Source organism: Gopherus flavomarginatus, chromosome 8 (assembly GCF_025201925.1).
Source record: "Gopherus flavomarginatus isolate rGopFla2 chromosome 8, rGopFla2.mat.asm, whole genome shotgun sequence".
NCBI lineage: Eukaryota > Metazoa > Chordata > Testudines > Testudinidae > Gopherus > Gopherus flavomarginatus.
Window position 1 is genome coordinate 81,364,555 of NC_066624.1, and position 22,239 is coordinate 81,386,793.

At 41.4% G+C, this 22,239-nt stretch overlaps 1 protein-coding gene across 5 annotated transcripts in view; it reads left to right on the plus strand.

The window, feature by feature from the left end:
• Positions 1-22,239, plus strand: part of RASA2 (RAS p21 protein activator 2) — a 110,300-nt gene that overhangs the window by 36,435 nt on the left and 51,626 nt on the right. For 3 of the 5 annotated variants that reach the window (XM_050965883.1, XM_050965881.1, XM_050965882.1), the window contains exon 5: positions 10,934-11,010. The exons of the other annotated variants lie outside the window; for them this stretch is intronic. In XM_050965883.1, coding sequence (XP_050821840.1) covers positions 10,934-11,010 — 77 coding nt within the window. The remainder of the gene's footprint in view (positions 1-10,933; positions 11,011-22,239) is intronic. 5 annotated transcript variants of the gene reach the window in all.

A 22,239-nucleotide genomic window follows, 5' to 3' on the forward strand; every position in this document is an offset into this window, starting at 1 on the left:
TACCCGTAACTGACAATTATTTACGGAGTTCTGAACTGATATCAGGCCTCTGATTCCTTTTCAGTTAAGGTTAAGAACATGACTGACTTAGAACTGTGCAGAATTTTTCATCTGAGGAAATTACTTGTTAAAGTACACTTTCATAAGGGAAGATGTCATTTTGATGAGCAATTTAAAAGTATACGCAGCATTTTTTCCAGTTTTTGGTCTCTTATCTTTTTAGAATTTTTTTCCTCTTTTTTTGCCACTGAATTTAATAGTGAATTGATGTTTCACCTTTTAAAGTAGAAAGAAGAAAAAAATAAAGGAACTTTTAAAAAGCTGGGAAAAGTTACAATAGAAAAAGGAAAAATGGAAGCAGAAGGGAATAAAAAGTGTGTTGAGGTGGGGGAACCCTGGACACACTGCACATTTACTGCTGTCAGTGGCAAAAAGGGGGAGAGGGAGACATGACACTAACCTGCATCTCCAAAATTTGGGAAAAACCCAACAACTTGTTTCCCTGTTAGGAGCACTGTGAAATGGAAATAATTTCAAAGTTTTAATTTATTTTTTCTTTTTACTGTCTCTAGTTAACTAATTTGGATGTATTTTGGATGAAGTGGGGATGGCCTCTGCTACATAATTCATAGTCTCAGCCATCTTACATGTACTGAGAGTCAAGTGTCAAAGACATTGGGAAGGATCCAAGATTATTACCTTGTCAACGTTCTGCAGATGGGAAGTAGTATTATAAAGATTTTCTTAGGTTCTTCCCCTACCCTCACTCAGAAACAAATTTGCTGGAATGCAGCGCAACTGAAACATTGTGCTTCTGAGTGAAGTTCAGTAACCTTCACTTATAGTGCTTAGATCTCTCCTGGAGAAAGGGAAGTTTGAACATATGTCCCAAGTCGGCTTGCAATCCTGGCTTGGATACATGGAAGAACCTCCATTACGAACACCAGAGTAATGAACTGACCAATCTGCTACACACCTCATTTAGAACCGGAAGTATGCAATCAGTCAGCAGCAGACACAAAAAGTCAGTACAGTTCTGTGTTTAAACCTAAACTACTAAAAAATAAATAAATTGTGCTTTCCCTTTTTCTTCTGCATAGTAAAGTTTCAAAGCTGTATTAGGTCAATATTCAGTTGTAAACTTTTGAAAAAAAGTGTTTTGTTCAGAGTTAACATTTCAGAGTTACAAATAACCTCCATTCCTCGGGTGTTCGTAACTCTGAAGATCTGCTGCATAGCGCTACAAAAAAAATGATTGGCTGCACATCTATTTTGAGGATCCTCTCTGTTGGAGCAAACCCATACCTCTAGCCTGCATACTCTGCTGCTAAGAAAAGATGACACTGAACTCTTAAAATGATACTCATGCCTTCTGATAGTGTCAAGCAGTGGGAATCCCAGGCTAACCAGATCCTGGTGGTTTGGGTTTGTGCGCACACAAATATTTCCATGTTACAGTGGATGATATTCTGGCTACTGTGGAAGCAAAGTGTTGGGGACAGTAAGGAAAAAGGTTAGAATTTGAGCTGGAGGAGACTGAAATGTGCTGAGAAGCTAGAATAAGCCAATGATGTGAATTTGCATGAGACTTGAATAGGATTCAAAAAAGAGCTAGATAAATTCATGAAGGATAGGTCCATCAGTGGTTATTAGCCAGGATGGGAAGGGATGGTGTCCTTAGGTTCTGTTTGCCAGAAGCTGGGAATGGGCGACAAGAGATGAATCACTTGATGGTTCGGTTCTGTTCATTCCCTCTGAAGCACCTGTCGTTGTCCACTGTTGGAAGACAGGATACTGGGCTAGATGGACCTTTGATCTGACAGTGTGAACATTCTTATGTTCTTAAGTATAGTGGAAAATTTGGAGGGAAGCTGCCACTGTGAGATGGAATCTCCCCAACTTAATGGGGAAGTGTGTGTACAGTGACTCTGAAATAAACATAGGACTATATTTTTAATACATGCCATAATGCATATAAGAATATTACATAACTTGTCTCAGAGCCCAGAACACTTTCTAAGCTGTAGAAAGGTGTGTGTTTTACTTACTGCTTTTTTGGGGCTGATATGTAGCATTGTGTGTTTCAAGGTTTTTGCTTTAACTCTCTGAGTGTTCTCTAGTATTTCTGACAATGTTCAGATTATTTTATACTTGTGTGCTTAGTGTCTCTGATATGCATGGTATGTAAATTAACTTTCACATCCATAAAGACCTAACAGTTTAACTGTCATGAATATTTTTCCTTTAAAGAGTGTACGGGGGTGGGGGAGAAGAGGGAGGGGACATGGGCTGTTAGCAAGATCTCGCATTAGAGGAGTTCTTTGAGTGATTATACATGTACATTCCACTTCAGTTGTGTGTACTCCCAATGCACCAGAGTTGGGCAGTATGCTAAGTGGAAAAATCTCCATGAGGGCAGTGCATGTGCCCTTTTGCTGCCTTGTCCGAAGCCCTAGCTGTTATCAGACGTAGGAGCATGTTGGCTTGCTTCAGCAAGCTTTCTCTCATAACATGGAACTTTATCCTATCTTTTATAAATAGTTGGTACTTGTTAGTTTTTAGATTGGCATGTTATTTCATTGGAGTGCCTGTTCTGTTTTTGTCAGGGGTCGCTGACTCCTGGTACCAGGTTATGCCTTGGTCTCCAAGATTTAAGCTTTTTGCCAGCTGCAAAATATCTGTGCTGGAATCTTGTCCCACTTCCTTAAAATTAGGACTACATTGGGGACTGCTGCCAAACTTGCAGAAACTATAAGCACTGAAAGGCAGAGAAGCGAGGCTGCATCACATCCTGTCCTGTGCTCACCCTTCCTGCTTGAGAATTACATTGAGTGCTTCAGCATCAGTGTGGAGTGCCCTTCCAGATATTGCTTTGGAACATTGGCACCAGTCCCCTTCTTCCCTGATCTCAAAGAAGTAGTACAAGAGATTGGATTTATCCAAGGAGCCGAGATTTGAGTCCACAAGACCAGTGCTTCTCAAGCTATCTGATGTGGGGGACCGGCAATTTTTTTATCAATGTGCCATATTATCCTATTCGATGCTCTTATAAGGAAACTCGCCGCGGACTGGCACCAGTCCATGGACCACCACTTTGAGAAGCATTGTACTAGACAATCTAGGTCCCTGGTGTCATCCAACAATAAGCGTTCAGAAGGGCCGGGGAAGGGATCCTCTGGCATGAGATGCTCCCTGTTACCAGCCTCTTCATATCAGGGGTCCTTGGCTCCAGCTCCAGAACCTAGGCCATCTGGACTGACCCCTGCTGTGGTGTCAACTACTTCAGTGCAACAAGGTCAGCAATAAGAGTCTGTTGGTACTAACCATTTCAGAGGCATTGCTGGGGAAAGTTGGTTTGGGTGGGGTGTGTGGGAAAAGTAATAGGGAGCAGATGGTTGCTTCCCACCACTGGGAAAGAAAAGTGGTGTCCCCTCCTTTAAAGAGGGATAGGATGCTACCTTTCTCTGTAGTTGGAGAGGGAGGAGGAGTAATGTGATGTGTAGTTGATTTGACAGTTCGTCAGATGCTCAATATGGTGAGGCAAAATTTTAATAAAATATCATTTGCTACCACTGTGTATCGTGCTGACCAATATTGTCTCCATTTCCTCTCCGTGTGTGCATGGATTGCATCTGCTTATCTGTTATAGGAAGAACTGGTAGTGATGGTTTATAATTAAGGTTGTCCAACGCTTTCCATTAAGACTGTTTTCGGTTTCCTTTAGTTGTTAGGGTTGAAACTTTATAGGTTGAATTATTTTTTTCAAAGTTTCATCTAAAATGGTTCAGGGGGAGGGATAGCTCAGTGGTTTGAGCATTGGCCTGCTAAGCCCAGGGTTGTGAGTTCAATCTTTGAGTGGGCCATTTAGGGATCTGGGGCAAAATCAATACTTGGTCCCACTAGTGAAGGCAGGGGACTGGACTCAATGACTTTCAAGGTCTCTTCCAGTTCTGTGAGATAGGTATATCTCCTTATGTTATGTTATGTTAGCTGTTTCCAATCATGAGATTGGGGGGTGGGGGGAATGGTTATTTTGTCCATGGATTTTTTATTTTTTGTTAAATGCAAGAGTTTCCTCACAGCTCTAGCACCTCCATGCTTTATATCAAAGATTTGAAATGGTAGGAGTGCAGCCCTAGCAACAGGGAAGTGCCTTTTGCCACCCTTGTAAAAAGCAGCGCTCATTTGGCCAAGTTTTGTGCCTCCTGAAAATAATAGTTCACACTTGCCAAGCAGAAACTTGTTAGAGCTAAATTCTCCAAAGATCTCTGGATGTGCTCCTTCCCTGGGCTGCAAGGGGTGAAACAGGACTTCCCTTGCAGTTGTTTTTTCTGAACTTAAAGCACAGACACTTTCCCCTCACTTCTGGCTCCCAGACAATGTGGAGGAGGAAGAAGCAGCCTGATACACAGGCAGGGGGGTCAGAAGCAGCACAGGGAGGACTGTGGAGTAAGGATTGGGAAGGAGCAGAGGAAGGGACAAAGGCAGAAAAGTTTATGACACTAAAGAACATTCCCTTCAATAATTGGGAATTGAACCCAGGTTTCTTGAGTCTCTCACTTTCTCTGCTGTCGACAAATAGCTGTGAAACACACAGGCAAAGTGGCTTATCTATATTAGAGGATAACAGCCTCTTACAATTACCAATTACTCCACTAGTTCAAGTGGTAGAGGTCCATGCTGTAGGTCTGAAAGTTCTTATCCTTTCAGTGACCCACATGGGTAGTCAGTATGATTCCACATTGTGGAATTTGTGTGTTCTAGTTTGCTTTCCTAGAAAACGTAGTAAATTTTATGTATAAAAATACCCCGAAGGAATGTTATCACAAAATTAAGCACTCGAATTAGAAAATGCTAAAGTTAAGTTTGCCTGTGAAACATTTGATTTGGCCCCTTTACGTATAGTCACTATACAATCTAAGTACAGAATCACATTTTTTTTTCCTCAGGACCTCTGCCTCATTCAGAGCAGAGGATGGATGGTTCTTACAGAACTGGTAGCCGTTCACTGTTTATCCTGATGATTCATTATGTGGCTCCAGGCCTTGTTTACTGCACATCATCCAAACCGTACTCTAAAGGCGGACGTACTAATTTCCTCATGAATATTTCTGTGTTTGTCCCTATAGAATCTGAGTGCTTCACAAACATTAATTTTCACTCACACCTGTGTGAGTTGGAGTATTATCCCCTTTTTTACAACTGGGGAGCTGAGGCAGAGAGATGAAAGTCAAAAGTATGCTCTCATTTTTTGGGTGTCCAATTGGAGATACCTAGGATCCAATTTTTTTTAGAGTTCTTATTCTATAGGATTTTATACATCCAGAACACAACTCCGGTTGACTTCAGCAGCAGCTGTGAATGCTCACCACTTTTGCAAATCAGACTCGAGTCTAAAGTGGTTTACCCAGAAAATGAAGGACATGCAGTTCTTCATCACCTGTGGGGAAAAATTTATTTATTTACATGACTTGTCTAGCATCACAAAGGAATTGTGTAGTACAGGCAGGGACACAATTCATCTCTCCAGGGCTAAATTCAGCTACCTTAACCAGGAAATAATCCTTTCTCTTCTTGCAATTCCCTGCCTTATTCATTATACATCTTCCATCCCTATCTTACACCAGGTGTGTGTGTCCTTGTACCATCTCTTGAGAGGTCGATGTGTTTTTGTGCCATCCTCTCTAGTCAGGAAGGTGCTTACTTGGTTAGCTAAGGTGACCAGATGTCCTGATTTGGTATAGGGACAGTCCTGATATTTGGGGCTTTTTTAAATATGGGCTCCTATTACTTCCAACCCCCCTCCCGATTTTTCACACTTCCTATCCGGTTACCCTATGGTTAGCTGCTACCTAAGTGGTGTTATTCTGACAAGGCCTACTTTGGTTCACACTGTTAGCTATCCCTAGGGATCCAGCAAGCCCTGCAGAAGGCTTTTTCCATGACCATACCCCCCTCCCCCCCCCAAAAAAAAAAAAAAGCACACAAACCGCCCAAAACCAAACAGGGTAAAGGGTTGTGGGGTTTTTGGTGGTTTGGCTGATTTTTTTTTTTTTTTCTTTTTTTCCTTCTTCCTGGCTCTGCAGTAATGCATCCCATAGTGCAGTGCCCTGTATGTTTTCCGCTGTGCTCCCCTCACCTGATGTGTATGACCTGTGGGCACTCTGTCCCTTGCTGAGGCACCTTAGAATAGGAGCCCAGATTTTCCCAGGCCTTGTCTACACAACAGTGAAAAGTCAGTCTAAGCTACGCAATTCGCATTACATGAATAGTGTAAGTCAAATCGATGTAGCTTAGATCTATTTATCGCAGGGTCCACACTACATGATGTCAACAAGAGACACTCTTCCGTTGACTCCTATTAATCTTTTCGATCCAGTGGCGTACAGGAGTTGATGGGAGAGTTATCTGCAGTCTATTTAGCAGGTCTTCTCTAGACCCACAAAATTGACTGCTGAAGCATTGATCACTGCGCATCAATTCCCCCACAGACAAGCCCCCAGAATCCAAAGATAGACATGGCTACATAGACTAGTAGGTACGGCACAAACTCATTTTCCACTTGCTGTTGTGGCTTTTGTTTAAGCTGTTATGCTGACAAAACTGTATAGTCTTTAGCTATGTCATTATGGATCCCACTCTAGGTGCACATGTGCCTCATGCATGCAAAACTGGATTTTATTTTATTTTTTTTAATAGCAGTGCCCATCAGGGCTGTACATTGCCCTTTGCTGCCTCAGGATCCCATTTTGAGGGAGTGAATGATGGGCTGGCCACGACCATTCCTCAGTTTCCTTATTGCCTGTGGCAGCAAGACGGATCCTGGCGAGTGTTCAACCCTCTAGTTTTCAACTTGGGTTGAACTTCAAAATGTTCTGCAGATCTTCAGAGCCATTTCTGATCTCCTGTTTTGAATGCCATGAACTGATTATTGATGGTCTGGACTGAACTTTTTTGGTCAGACATCCTCCCTGCCCCATACAGGGCTTCTCAAGTAGTGGATTTGAAACCTGTGGGCTTCAAGCCCTGTCCATCCTGCCAGGGACTAATTCTCTCCCTCTGCCCCCACCCCCAAGGACAAACAAAATAGGTCTCTCTTCTGCCTGGGGGAATTGCACATTCCAAGTAGATATCCTGATTTTTATAGGGACAGTCCTGGTTTTTGGGTCTTTCTTATATAGGCTCCTATTACCCGCCCCCCCACGCCCGTCCTGATTTTTCACATTTGCTGTCTGGTCACGCTGATGCCCTGTATGATTACCCTTCTATGTGAGGTTTCCCATATTGAGATGCAAAACTGAAACTCCACCTTCTGGAGTAGTCCATGAAAGTATCATCAGACCTGGAGGAAACAAGCACCAGAATCCTGTTACTAGACAAGCCACCACCTGTTAAGCAGACTGGCAATTTCTAAGATTACTGAAAAGAAGATAGAGCCCAGTGAAAGACCCAGCACTGACCCCAAAGTCAGCGTAACCCCAGTTTTGATGTTGATCTGTACCTCTGGATTTGAAGTCAGGCAACAAAAGGGACCTCTATGAATGAGGCAGAAATTCAAGGTGCTCAGTGTCCTCCCATAGGTGCAAAGACAGCTTCTGAAGAACAGCCTTATGCACTGCTGGATGGAGAGAAGTACATTGTAAGGCAGGATACATCACCAAAACTGACTATCCTCATGGCATCGATTTTGGACTGCAGCAGACCAGGTCTGTTGTCTCTGTATTGGTGCATCTCTTGTTACGCCTAAAGTTCTACTCACCAACACTGTGGTGTATGTTCTAACCATCGTCTGGCAAAGAATGTCTCCCACTACAACCAAGGTCTGTGATCACTGTTACTGAGACAGCTGCAGGTTTCTCCTACAGGCCATAGCAACCACTGTCCCATCAAGACTGGCACTGGTCCAGCCAACAGCCTTTAAGTTATCTGTACCCAAACAGCATGCCACCATGGCCCTCTTGAGAACATTGGGGTCCACCTTTTTACTGAGGAGCCAGTTTCCACCACAGAGGAAGAGTAGGAGCGCTCTCTCTCCCCCCCCGCCCCCCCCCAAGAGGTATTGCTGGACAGACAACCAATGGGGGAATATCAAGAGGCAGATTCAGGGGCTGAGAAACATTAATATCCCTTGTCAACATCAAAGGATTTCTCCTCCTTGACACTGGGTGAAGCAGAATCCTTGGTATCAGATAACTTCACAGCTGTGTAGGAGTGTCTTGTACGGATTCCCTAGACCAGGGGTTCTCAAACTGGGGCCAGGAGGTTATTACATGGGGGGTCGCGAGCTGTCAGCCTACACCCCAAACCCCACTTTGCCTCCGGCATTTATAATGGTGGTGTTATAGATGAAAAACACTTTTTAATATATGTAAGGGGGGGGGGGAGGTCACACTCAGAGGCTTGCTGTATGAAAGGGGTCACCAGTACAAAAGTTTGAGAACCACTGCACTAGAGTCAGCTTGTGAGACTTCTGAAATCTCCATCAGCAGACACGCTGTCAGTTTGTGGTCCAGCCAGGTTCACACTCCCCATTAATAGGAAACTACTAGTACCACCTGAAGTCCTGGGGCAGATGCCAGCCATCAAACAAAATGTGGAGGTGCTTGGTACCCCAGTCAAGATTTGAGTATTTTTGCAGTCACATAAACCTAGACTTATTAGTTGTGTTGAAAAAGAAAAGTAGAGAGAACAAAAAGATGCCAAAGATGAAGACCCCAAATGGCTCTTCCTGTTTGGGAGGAAGTCATACTCTTTAGTGTCACTATATTGGTACATGGCTGCTGCCAGGCCTTCCTGGCCAAGTATAACTTTCGGATATGAGACAGGAAGACAGCCTTCCTTGTAAAGATCCCTCATGACAGTAGAAAAAAAGCTTGACCACCAGCTAACCTTCCTTAATTATGCTGTTAGGATAGCATGATCAGGTCTTTAGCTACTGTAGTAACCATGCACAGAGCATCATGGCTCTCAGCTTCACTGGGTCATCCCTAAAGAGAGAGAGGTTGACTGAGGACTTGCTTTTCTTTGGCAATGCACACTGGTCCTTTGATTCATCTGTGAATTTGACAAGATTGAGCCCATGTTGGACCCAGTCTAGAGAACTCAGCCTTCAAAAGCTGCCGTGCCCTATTCCACCAGCTCTGGTCTTCCGTGACGTCTGGTATATCAAAAGGCCAGGCTATCTCATTGCAGAACATTTTAGAGTGGATCACACAGTGAATTTCCTTCTGCCATCAAGTCAAGTGGGCAAGCCTCTCCCTTCAAATGGCCAGGCACACACTACCAGGATATAGATGGCATTGTCTGCCTGCTTTCAAAACGTACAAATCTCCAAGATCTACCAGGCAGCTGTGGGAAGCAGCCCTCTAACTTTTTGTTAAAATACTTTATGCACTTGAATGGTAACCAGGTTGTATGCCAAATTCGGAAGAGTAATATTTCAGTCTGTTTAAATGACAGCTGAAACTCCTTGCTATCACTGTCCTGTGAGGGTACTGCTTGTCAATTTCCTACCGTGGGATCCACACTGACATACACGTGAAGGACAGAAAATAGTTGCATAACCTTCAAAAACTGTGGTTCAAGAAGCTGTTGTAGTCAGTGTGAATTCCACAATCTATTCTCCATCAGCATTATTTGGAGGCTTTAGCAACATGAGGTTTGACCTGCGAGGGAACTGACGGTAGGTCATGGCTGCCCTGCCCTTTAAGATCTCATGTGAGAGCACAAAGAGGCATAGGGCACGTGTGCAGCCCTGATAGACACCGCTAGTAAAAAGGAAAAAAATCCAAACTTATGTGTATGAGGTGTATATCCCCCTACAGTGGAATCCACACTAACTACAACATTTAGAAGAACTACAGTTACTGTAGAACAAGTAACCATTCTGATTTTGTATCCAGGTCAAATGAGTGTTATCATTGAGATGTAGAGAGGAAGAGCCCAAAGATGGATGTATGTTAATTTTGCAGTGTTGTCCCAAAGTTGGTTGGATACATCATGATTTACAGAGGGTATGGGAAAAAATGGCTTACTCTTTGTCCTCACACAGCTGTAACTGAAACAATTGCTTTTTTTGTTCGTATGAATGAGATTCTACATTAAGTACACTTATTTGGGTGACTACTGCACAAAGGCTGTTAACAAATAACGGAACTCCCATGCATCATTTTCAAAATCTGTTCGAAATCAAATGGTATTTCTCATTGTATCAAACAGCATATAAATATCTTGAATATTGTTTTATAAACCCTAGCTGTCACTGCAGAGAAGTGTTACGCTAAACTGAATCATGAGACATGTATCATGGAAATAAGTAAAGTTCACTCTCGCTGCTCTTCACTACTTTCTGTCATTTAGATCAAACACTTAGATAACGAGAAGAGGTCACTTCCTCAGTCTGGAAAGCACTTAGCACATTGCTAGAGCTGTGCATGTAATAAACAGTAATAACTTGTTTCTCAGTTTTCACTCATAAATATTTCTGGCAGCTTCTCATCCTCCTTAACCTAGTTAAAACAGGCAACAATGAAGGTTCTAGAGTCCAATATTGCTGGGTATATAGTAGTGTTTGGTCATATATTGCATATCAAGGCTTGCTTGTCTCATTTTTGCTAGCTCAGTGAGAGCAGGACCGGGCCCTAAATTACTAGTTGGCTCTAGCAACATTGACAATGGGTTTCATTAAAGTCAGTGGGAGTAGGAGTGAGCTCTTTACCCAGAAATGTTCCCCTCAGCATTAGTATGCCATTGATTTGCCTCCGTTTTCTGCTAGCATGTCTAATTTTTTTTTTAAATGAGTAAGTTCTAGATCTTGTATAGAGGGATAAATTATCTTTTAAAAGTATGTGTAAGTTACTTTCCTATGTGCTGTTACTACTTTGAAATAAAGGATTTCAAAAATATTTAATGTGGTATTTTTATTTTTTTGCAGGGAAAAGTTCACCTTGAATTAAAACTGAATGAACTGATAACAGATAATGGATCTGTGTGCCAGCAACTAGTAGTACAGTAAGAATATTTATGAATCATTAAAAGGAGCTTGATTTTATTGTTTAAAAGAACCAGTACAACACCATTGTGTTGTAATGTTCTACACAATGCAGCATCGAAACTTTTTTTTTAAAATGCCTTTGTGTTGGAATTTGCCTAATTGTAGAGGCCATACATAGACTAGGAATACTTCACAAAAGTTTTTCAGCATTGCAAACACTTTTTTTTTTTTTTTTTTTTTTTTTTTTTTTTAAGCTTCATGAGTGCCATCCATGTCAGGAGCCCTAATATAAACTGTGTGTTGGTGTCTAAGCACAGTGTCTTCTAATCTTGCTCAAAGCAGGTCTGGTTGACAGGGCTGAAAGTCCCAGTGGCAGTCAGTAGCTAGGACTTCAAACATTACAACCACTGGCAGAGCTGAACTGATGTTGGCATTGGTGGGAACTTCCCAAAATTTACCTACTGTACATAACCCAATACTTGTGGTCTATTTTGGGTACACAGCAAACAAACTAAAAAACAAACCAAAAAAACCTCTTGCAAAAACAAGTCTCCGCCTGGGTCAATTGACTAGGGCTTGTGGGGCAAAGAATAGCATTGTAGGTGTTTGGGCTTGGGGTGGTGCCTTGGTTCTGAAACCTAGCAAGGGAGAAGGGTCTCAGTGCCCAAACATCTAACCTGCTATTTTTAACCTCACAGGTCACTCCCTAGTCAGTTGCCTCAGGCACTTTGGGAGACTGTGTGGACTTACTTTCAGTTATCTGGGACGTTCAGCTTTGGTTTAATTTCAAAATGACTTTCTCCTGGCCCAGCATGTTCTTAAGCAGGAGACTACTTAGGTGGGGATAGCAATTTGATTTTCAGAGTTTGCTGCTTAACTGTCACTACTGTTAAAGTTTACAGTAGTGCTGCTTCTTCTGTCTCTTGGCTCTCCGAACAGAATGAAAAGTAAAACTTGGAATATTGAGTACACAATACATATTTTAAAAGTTAAAATGAAAACTTTAATGGACAGGACTGTAGTACATAGCCATGCCAGATGAATTGGGGCAGTAGATGAAAATGGGAGCAAGGTTGGCAGCAAATTTCAGACTTAAATAAGGGATGTGTGTGGTGGGGGAGTGTCTTACCTTGTACATCTGTTAGATACTTTTGAAATGGCTGTGGCCTGACCATCAACCAGTTGGATAAGGGTACAGAGACTTCAGTTCAGCTTCAGATTATGTCATAGTGACATAAAACAGAATACAGCTGGATATCTCTGGTATAAGTGCTTTTCACTTGTAGATCTCAGTGCTTTACAAAGGAGAGTGCAGGTAAGTATAATCTCCAGAAGGAGACACTGTCATAAAATGGAGAAGTGAGTTGGCCAAGAAGATGCAGCAACTCAGTGGTGAAGTTAAATAGAATCCAGATCTCCTGGCATGTGGTCCAGTGTCCTAACTGCTAGATGTCTTTCAATATTATATACAAAAGACTATAAATTAAAGAAAGCTAATATTGTAGTGTCAGGTGCTCAAGTTGAAAATGGCAGATTTAGATTTGCCTTAATCTGGCTCCCTTCAGTGTGCATGCATTATGATACACTTGTTTAGCATCATAGTAGGTTTCTTTAAAGCCAAGGATAGATCCCAGCTATCTCAGGTCCCAGTCTAGTGCCTTAAACACAAGAGAACCTCCTTTCCCTACTAGCAATCCTTTGCCGCATTCACTGTGCACGTTTTGCAAAATCAGAAGTGTTATGTGATGTTGTAACTAAAGAATTTGATGTTAGGATAAAAGTGGTGGGGCTGGATTAACGTTGAACATATAACCATAATACTGGATTTTCTTATCTTTCGATTGCTTGATTTTTGCAACTTTACATAATATTTTTTTTATGTCCCAAGAACACTAATCTCCTAGATTTTTAAAAGAGCAAACTGAAAAAACAAATTCCATCATGTGGAACCACATGTGTCACTAGCAGGTTTGGAACCCAGCACCTTTAAATACACAGCACACACTTCTAAAGAGTTAAAGGAGTAACTGGCAGCAGAGAACTATTAGTCTTTGTTGGAACCAGCCACTGGCCCCACCAGGCATTACTTTTTTGCAAGTAGCTTACATAGCTAGTTGCTACATACCAAGAGAAGGTTGACAGTTGGGAGTGCTGGCTTTGTCCTGCTCTGCAGAGCAATGTGGTCCAGTGTTTAGTTAGGCAGCACAGCAAGGACGTAAATTTGGTACACACATTCTGAAAGGCAGTGTGGCTGGGATGGGCTATGCTCAAGCTTTGTTAAAAGTAACTTTGTACAATATCCATTACCTTACTTGTAGAATAAAGAATAGCTATCTCCTAAAGGCCGGTCTACACTGGGAATTTACGTCGGCATAGCTATATCTCTCAGGGGTGTGAAAAATCCAGGGTTTCGTGTAGACACACCCGAACATAAGGGTTTAAGACCTTGCTTAATTGTAACAGCTGTGAAGTGCACAGAATTAACACTGGTTGCTATAAGAACTGAGACTAGGATTCATGATGGTTTCCTGGCTCCCAACTCAGTGCACCTTTTGACTTTAAGGGAAGTATAGCTGTGACTGATGTTGTTTCATCTCCCCACCTAGAGCTCTAACTCTGTCATGTAGAGTTGTTGTAGTGGGGCTGGAGCATGCAGGGGAATTGGCATGTTCTGAAATATTAGTAATAAGTCTCTAACAAACAATGAGCATGTGCAGATTGCCATTTCCAGAGACATAACCACCAAATTTGGATGGATTATCATGACCGCAAAAGATACCTTTGTCACCAGAACTGTCTATATGCTAAACTTACATTCCTGCTCCAAAGCACAGAGGTACTGTCGTTCTTCACCGAAATTGATGGAAATTTTGATATAGTTAAAAGTAGCTTTGCAAAACCGAGTTCTTAAAAATATCTGAATGGTTTTCACTGAAATCTTTAGAAAAGAAAGCTTTGCCTGGGGCAGAGAGCAAGCATAAAAAACTTCCACCAAACAGTTTAACGAAGTTATAAGCAATTGAAAAATGGCTTTATAAGGGGAAGTATTAAGCACTCGTATCTTGAGCTGTCACTATTAGCTGATGATGATAATGCTAAATAATTTAGAAAATGTGTTTGTAAAGGAGAATACAAATGCACAGTTTAAAGGTGTTTCTCTTAGAAAGGATCAAAATTCAATATGCATCTGGTGGTTGTTTCCCAGTTCATTATTTCCTCCCCAACACTGCTTATTGCATTTTGAAGATGCATTTAATATAGTCAGCTATAACAGCTTTCTGCAGGTAAAGCTGTGCAAAAAATCATATATTTTGGCTCTTACTAAAATCAGGATTGCTTGCAATTGAAGGTTTACCTCAAAACCAAAAGATCCTAGTGAAATGTCTTCATGAAAATAGCAACTTTTGTGTCTTTCACCTTGTTTTCCTTTTGTCATTTGGAGATGGATATAAAAGGCTATCAATTCTTCTGTTTGCTTCTGGGAGCCAGTTTGACTTTTTTGGGAATGGTGGAGGTACAGGATCAGTCACCTTTAAACACATTTTTGGGAGTAGATTTGTGTCAGAAAGTACTCTTGTGACTCTTGTCCCTCTATCCTTAGTAGGTTTCAAGGGAACAGGAAGCGTACTTTTGCATTTCAATCCTTCAGTACTGCAGGAGGAGGAACAGAATGCTTTCCTTCTGTCCATTGCTAGATCTTTCCACTTAATCCTTTTTAAGTGGCTGAGAGTTGGTGGTACTTTGGTTTTGGTATGACCGCTTTACTTGTCTCTGAATTCAGACATCCAGACTTATCAAGTGCTGAATGTGTAATATGTACATTTTTTTAGCTCTGTGTCCTCAGATATGGCACTTCTGAAGGATGGAATCTTGACATTTTGAAATCCTTGTTCTTTCAGATTTCATATCTTAACACTTTTTAGGTTTCCACTTTATTTAACTATTGGATGTGGAAAGTGCAGGATGCTTTCTGTGATTTTGAGGCTCTTTTGGATATTGTCACTTGACTCAATTCATGGTAGATGCTCTTGTTTTGTTTAATCTGCATAAAGGAGCTGTGATATATCCTGTGAATGCACAAATAGTAAATTCATAATGCTAACCAATCACATAAAATTGTGGAAGTAGGCTACTGTGTTTTCAGTGACTTTTTGTATATCTTGCTATCCTGTTACGCATACCATTTAGAAATAGGCACTGTGTTTGGGACATGTAAGTGGCCAGGGATGTGCTCAGGAAGTTTAATTTTGACCCCTTTTTTGGGAGTGGGGCACAGAAGCTCACTGCCTCCCCTAGCCCCGGGAGGAGCTCAGTCTTCCCTCCCTCCACCCAGCCCCGGGCAGTAGCTTGATCTTTCCTGCCTCCATGGCCCCAGGTCTGGAGAAGTTCTGTGCCCTTGACCATTATGGGGAGGGGGGGAGCCTGCCCCTGCTCACACCCTTCACCCCCTACTCGCACCCTTGAGTAAGCCTTTTAAAACTGGGAGCTGTAGTTGTAAGTCCCATTATTGTTCCTAGTTATATGTTCTCTCTGAAATTGCATATAAGGCTGCTTGCCTTTCGTGCAGGAGAACAGGTCAAGAGACTGAGAATTGTGGAAGGACCTGGGAGGGGCAATCTCTGCACAGATCAAGTGGAAGGCCTGGGATGGAGAAGTCTGAGAGCAAGATCTGGATGGAGGAAAAGCCTCAGCAGGCTGTGAAGCCCTGGAGACAAGGGCTAAGACAAAACACTCAGGGGCAATAAGACTAATTGAATGGCTTTTTTTAATTCTTAGTTTCTAATATAATAAAGAACAAAAGAAGTGGAACTATGCAATCTGAATTTGGCTGACCAGTTCATTTGGTGCAGGAGCTAGAAAAGGAATCTAGCTGACTTCTCTTCCACTGCACTGTTGATAGGAGCAAAATTAGTAACAACTTATTTTTGTCCCCAAAGTAAGCAAGTCAAACTGGGAATACATGAATGGTTTCTTTTTAGATTAAAAGAACCTAGGTGTAGGGCACTGCTGCTTGCTTTAACTACACATGCTCATAAGTAAAACACACTGGCTGACAGCCTAATCAGTGATGTCTTGTTGCCCCTTTTTCAATGTCCCTTATTGGAATATGTACACCTGCCATATGAGGGAAAACTAGAACAGCTTCCCTCACACGGATTCAGCAAAAAGCAAAAGCTGCATGTTAAGAAATTCGAAACATTTTGTAGTTTCTGTCCAACCCTAACTTTGCACAGTCAGTTTTTGCACTTAGTGTGCACAGATATACAAATTAACAGTACTTAACTATTTTAAGATGTTTTTACGGTTAAAATTTTGTTTTATTTTGACTTCATGATGGAAAAAAGTTGCTTTAGAACATTACTGTTGCAGAGTGCAATTGTCAAAATAGGAAGTGGGTTACTGCACTGTACCTTCTTTTCGGATGTCTTTGAGAGAGAAATGATCTAAAGGAAATTAGGGTTCTCTCGTGGTTGCTGTAGTCATCCAGTGACTGATGTGGTAGAAATGTGTGCGTTAATCCGTCCAGTGTTACGTCAGCATTTTTTTTGTCTTCATCTGAGATTATGAACTGGGGGAGGGAGAAGTACGTTTAAAACTTGACACATTTGTTAATGCTCTGCCAACCCTGCTGGTAGTCTGAGTAACAAATGCATTTTATGTTCTATGCATTATATATATATTTTATGTACTAAACATACACCTGTATATCTACACATAAAACAATAACTCATTCTCCGAGACTGTAGAATTTCTAGAAGAGCCTAGAAGATGACCTTTTTATTTGTGTGGAGGCCCTTTAAGTTTGTCTTATTTTAAAGGGATACAATCAACTTGAAAAAAATCATGTAACAAAGGTAGAAAATTCGCATGGACAACTATCTTCTCGTATTACCGTAACTGAAAAATTATAGGGCGATTTTTGACATTTGTTTACTTCGTGCATTTTCACAGCATTCTGTATATAGTCAATAGCACTATTTTTGTTCTTGGTTTATGCCCTTCAATGGGCCTCGTTCAGGCAAAACAACCCTTTACTTTTTAAAAGTTGACAGTTTCCCTAACTTCTGGAACATATGAAGCTTGAGACCATAGTAAGCAGCTTACAAAAAGACAGCAATGGGAAACACCACTCCTATCCATAGACCTAGTTCTAGCTAAAATGTAATAGGAAGCTTTGGCCCTTAATTTTTTTTGAAGTAACTACAAACTTCTTATGTGAAGAGAAGTAATGTGGTTTTCCCAGCTCTTCATGCCTGTGAATATGAACTATGTCAGTTTATCAGTAGATGCCTGTCAGTCCTTTTTATTTTTTTATTTTTTTATTTGTTTTTAGGATGTATGTAATAACTTGGGGAAGGAGGAGGTAGCGTGGCCAATTGCTGATCAAGATGTAGTATGAAGATGCCCTGGCATAATTAGCAGAGGGCCAGGTAATTCCCGTTTAACCACTAGCTAGTTAGGGGTATCTTAAAATTAGCAGTGTACGGGCAGAATTTGGATCATGGGCTTACTGGCCTTGGGTGGATGCAGGGATGATAGATGATACCTAAAAATAACTTTCAGCATAAACCCTCTGACAAACTTTCAATTGTAGTATTCATTTTTGTTTTGAATGAATGTTGCCTTCACAGTGAAATAAGCATAAAATAGTCTCAAGTGAAAGGTGGCTTATCCTTTGTAAAGGGATCTCAGAAATTAAAAGTTTGGGAGACAAATGGGCTTTTAAGTCCCAAAGACTGTTGCTGGATATTGAGTCCCAATTACTATGTCAGGCTTAATGTTCTGAGTGCTTACAAAATTCAGCCTTAAAGAGCAAGCACCTGAAAAATTTGCTTCTGTTGGGAATTCTGTTGTAAAAAGTTATTTCAAAAATGTCGTCTTTGCTGTTCATAACTTTTTCACAAACAGCTAATCCTTTTTGACACCAAATTGAAAGAGGGAATGGGTAAGTGAGTACAAGAGCAGTTCTAGATAGGGTGACCAGACAGCAAGTGTGAAAAATCGGGACAGGGGGTGAGGGGTAATAGGAGCCCATATTAAAAAAAGCCCCAAATATTAGGACTGACCCTATAAAATCAGGACATCTGGTCACCCTAGTTCTAGAATTGCAGGCTTTCAGAACATGGAAAATTAAATATCAAGACAAAAATAAGTTGTCACATTCTGCAGTGCAATCCAGACCAGTGAGGAGTTGTCACCACCTCCCCACCAACCTTAGGTGCCTCACAATGCTTTGCTGTCATCACTTCCAACCTGGGCCGCTCTCAAACAGCTAGAGAGCATCTGTAGCTCACAACCTGATTACCTGTGTATAGCTGCAGCCCTGGTCTAACAGCTCTGATCCCAGCAGCTTGTCAGCAACACCCCAGCTTTGACCAGCCTTGGTTACTATTTTCTCGGTGACCCCAACACACTCCCAGTCACAAAATTTCCCAAAAACATGGGTTCTGTACTGTCTAGCCCTCTCAGGTCCATTGCCCCTGTGGGGGGTCAATATCCACACAGCCTGCTAATTTAAATGGAGATATAAACAGCTCAGCTTCAACACAATGCTGAATTAGTTTTGATTTTAAAAAATAAAACAAGTGTATTTAACTGCAGAGCATTTTAAGTGAGTACGAGTATAAAATTAAAGTCAGAAATGGTTACAAGAAAAATAAAGAGAGTAGCTAAAACTTGACTTCATTCAAAGTAAAATCCTTACCACATGTTCCCAGCAATATTGCTGACCAAATTTTCATGTTAGGATCCCTCCCAAAATCAAAGGGCTGGTTCCTTTGTCATCTTAGGTGAAATGGGGGAGAGAAGGAAAAATTACTTGGTGTGTTTGCCCCTCACTTTTGTAGTCCAGTCACCCTTTGAAATGCATTTTCCTGAAGATTATCCCAAGATAAAGTTCGTTCCTGTTGCGAGGACATAGACATGGAGTCTCATGTTGAAAGATGTTCTAGGTTGTTGCGTGCTAAAATGCAGATCAATCAATTCCTTCCTCCCCTTTGTTGTCAAAGAATGGCCACGTGATGGGTGATTGCCAGTCAGTTTTGACTCCTGTAGCCAGGTGTTAGCTTATCCTTTGTCCTTGCTGTCCCAAGGACTCTGTTTACTACTTATATGTAAATAGAGGTTTAAATGTGTGTTTTGTTTTGTTTTTTTTTGTTTGTTTTTTAGGATACTTGTTTAATAACTTCTCCCTAGTCATGGCTATATGGGTTTGAACATGTGCTACTATCATCATCCAGAGGGAATTCATAAATTTACATATAATATTGCTGCATAAATTTCACCGTGATATTGACCAGTGGGTGAGAAGTTTTCTAATGATGCCTCACAAGCCATATTTTGTACAAAGATTGTTACAATAGTAATAGTAGGGTGTGAATGCAGAGGTGCAATCGGTCACATAAGTGTTGGTTAAATATGAAGCATTTGTAATAGGGAGACTTTTTAGTCTCTGTTTCTGTTTAGTTTCTGTTTCTCCTGAAATTCCAACTCCTTATCCAGTCTCCAACGCGTTTGCCAAATTTCAGTCAATTTGGTTTGAGGACACACGCTACTTATGACTCAGCTGTATTTACATTGTCCCCAGCTTGCATGTGCTTCATCCTGGATATTGTGATCCACAATGTCCAAGAGGAGCACAGCTGCCACAGTGGTGCATGGATCAAGGCCCAGCTACATTTAATCTAATTGCTTTGGAGTTTGGGCCACAGGCCTCTCTACCTGTCATCTAAAATTGACTGAGAGCCAGTGGAAGAACTTGAACAGAGGCCTGATGTCTCATGGCAGCCAAGACAATGGTGAAAGCAGGCATCCATATTCAGTACCAGCTACAACCTATGCATTATTGTCACATTCAACTTAAGACAGTGACTTATCACTTGTCACTTACATGCTGGATTATTATGATTGACTGTGACCATGAAGGGATGAAGTTTCCTACTGAGCTAGAAGTGAAAGAAAGCAATTTTCGACACTGAAGCTATCTGGTTATCCAGTGTATAGCACAGTGGAACGTTGATTCTGATTGAGGCCTTTGGACACCAACTTAATAAATGTTTTTAACTGCTACAATCAAAGAAGGGAATAGGAAGGGCTGAAGGATGGGTATCAAGTTAGGCAGAATATTGCTGTGTGGGCATGAAGTAATTAAACTCTGGCAGTTCCACAGCTTACTCCAGGAGGATTTCATGCACTCCAATCTGTAGAAAGGGTTGAGGTCAAGACCAGTGGAGTGTTGGGCATCAACACACCTCCAGACTAGCACCTCTAGGACTTTGCCTGCAGGGGTGGTGGGAAGTTGCCTGATTCACCACAGGTATAGCTCAGTCAGTGGCAGCAACTAAAATTATAAACAATGTAGAAAGGGAACAAGCATTTCAACAAAGTGTCATTTAATCCTACTCACATTAATGGAAAAAGTGCCTGTGCCCTGTTGTGTTGAACCAGATATGAACTAGGTTTCCCATCTTTCCACCAGCATGCTCATCAAGATGTGTGAACCTTCCAAAGATCCCTCTTAACACAACGGGTTTAAATATAGAGCTCTGGTGGTTAAGATTAAAAACAAGTAAGCCAGATCTCGAGCTTGTGTGGGGACTGTTTCTTCTGAGAAGTAAAATCAAAAATCTTCACCGTCAAAATACAAATCTTCATTTTCATGCTGAGTTGTCTAAATTGGATCCCAAGAAGGACTCCAACATTGGCTTTCATTCTGGAAGTTTTAATTGTCTTTCTTGCAACTAATTAAGTAGCCCTTCCCTCATTGTGCATTGACTCAAAATACTCGGGGGGGGGTGGGGGGGGAGAGACAGTAGACATGGTAGTCACAGAATGACTAAAAACAATAATAGTCTTATAGAGTGTCTGTTACCTTTTAGTGCTCAGAGCTGTTTTACAAAGCATGAGTAGATGAGTGAGTGGAAGTTTTATCAAAATATTCTACCAGTTGAAAGGTCTGAAACTTTCAGATAAAATTAAAATTCACTGGACCAGAAAAGTAGCAGGTTCATGGCCTGATAAATCTTTTCTATCATATGATGAAATCTACAAGGTGGAGACTAATCTGTTCATCTGTTAGTCAGATGCTACAAATTACATGGCTAGGCATCTCTGGATGCCTAGCAGGAGAAAACTTCACACTGATACCTAGGTGATCATAGCTGAATACTACAGTCTGTAAATCCATTTGTTAAAAGTCAACATTAGGGTTTTCATAGCTATAAAATTCCCACTATAAGGAATGATGAACCTGGATATGAAAGAGTAAAACTTTGATAGCCATTTCTATTTCCTGAGTATCTAGACTTGACGTTCCAGCTATCCCTGTCATAAAGTTCAAAATGTCATTGATCCAGAATTACATGTGTGGGGCTTTTTTTCATTTGTTTTGTTTTTATACACACTCCCTGTCAACTGGTAAATGCAGGGAAAATATACTTGTTACCTTTAAGAATTTTGAAGTAAAGGCTGAAGTATTTTCAGCTTTGGAAACCGTCTTCCTGGACATTTCCCAGAACAAAGGAAATGGCACAGGCCACACTCTCCCCTCTAAGGGTAGCTGTGGCATGAGTTCAGCCAGCTGTCTTTCAAGCTTGGTCCTTTCGGAACACATTCTACAGTTTGGTCCCCAAAAGGATCATGTGACCAAACTGAGAACAAGCCATCCTTGGAAATGATGATGGTAGGGTGGGATTTGATGGTGTTAGATGAATACAGTATCTGAGGCAAGCCTGCAAGCTCTGTATTAAGAACTGACCTTTGTAGAACTGGAGGTGCAGACATAAACCCATGCTCATTTTGTTTCCCTAATTGAAGAAGGGATGTTTTTCTGGGTGCAGCAAGGAAATTGTGATTCCTGTGTTAAGCATTTCATTTTTTTTTGGTGGAAGGGAAATTTGGGAGTAATCCTCTGATTAAGACCATACATTCACCTAATATTTGGTATTATTATAGGCCTTCCACTTGAGGTGAAGGCATGGGACTGACACTTGAAAGGGGTGCACGGTGGTGGGAGCTAGAAAAGGGTCTCAGATGGGGCAGCCTACCTAAACATGCTGTTGGTTCAAGTGGCTGAGGTCTGTGCAATGGATCTAAAGGTTCCCAGAGTTTCTGGAGTAATGTTGAAGTTAATGGAGCTGCATCTATCTTTGACATTTGGTTTGTTTGTTTGTTCTCTGTGTAAAGGTTGTGTGGCTGGGCGGTGAGCCCCTGAGTAGGCAGATGAGACGTCTGTTTATTCATGTTGT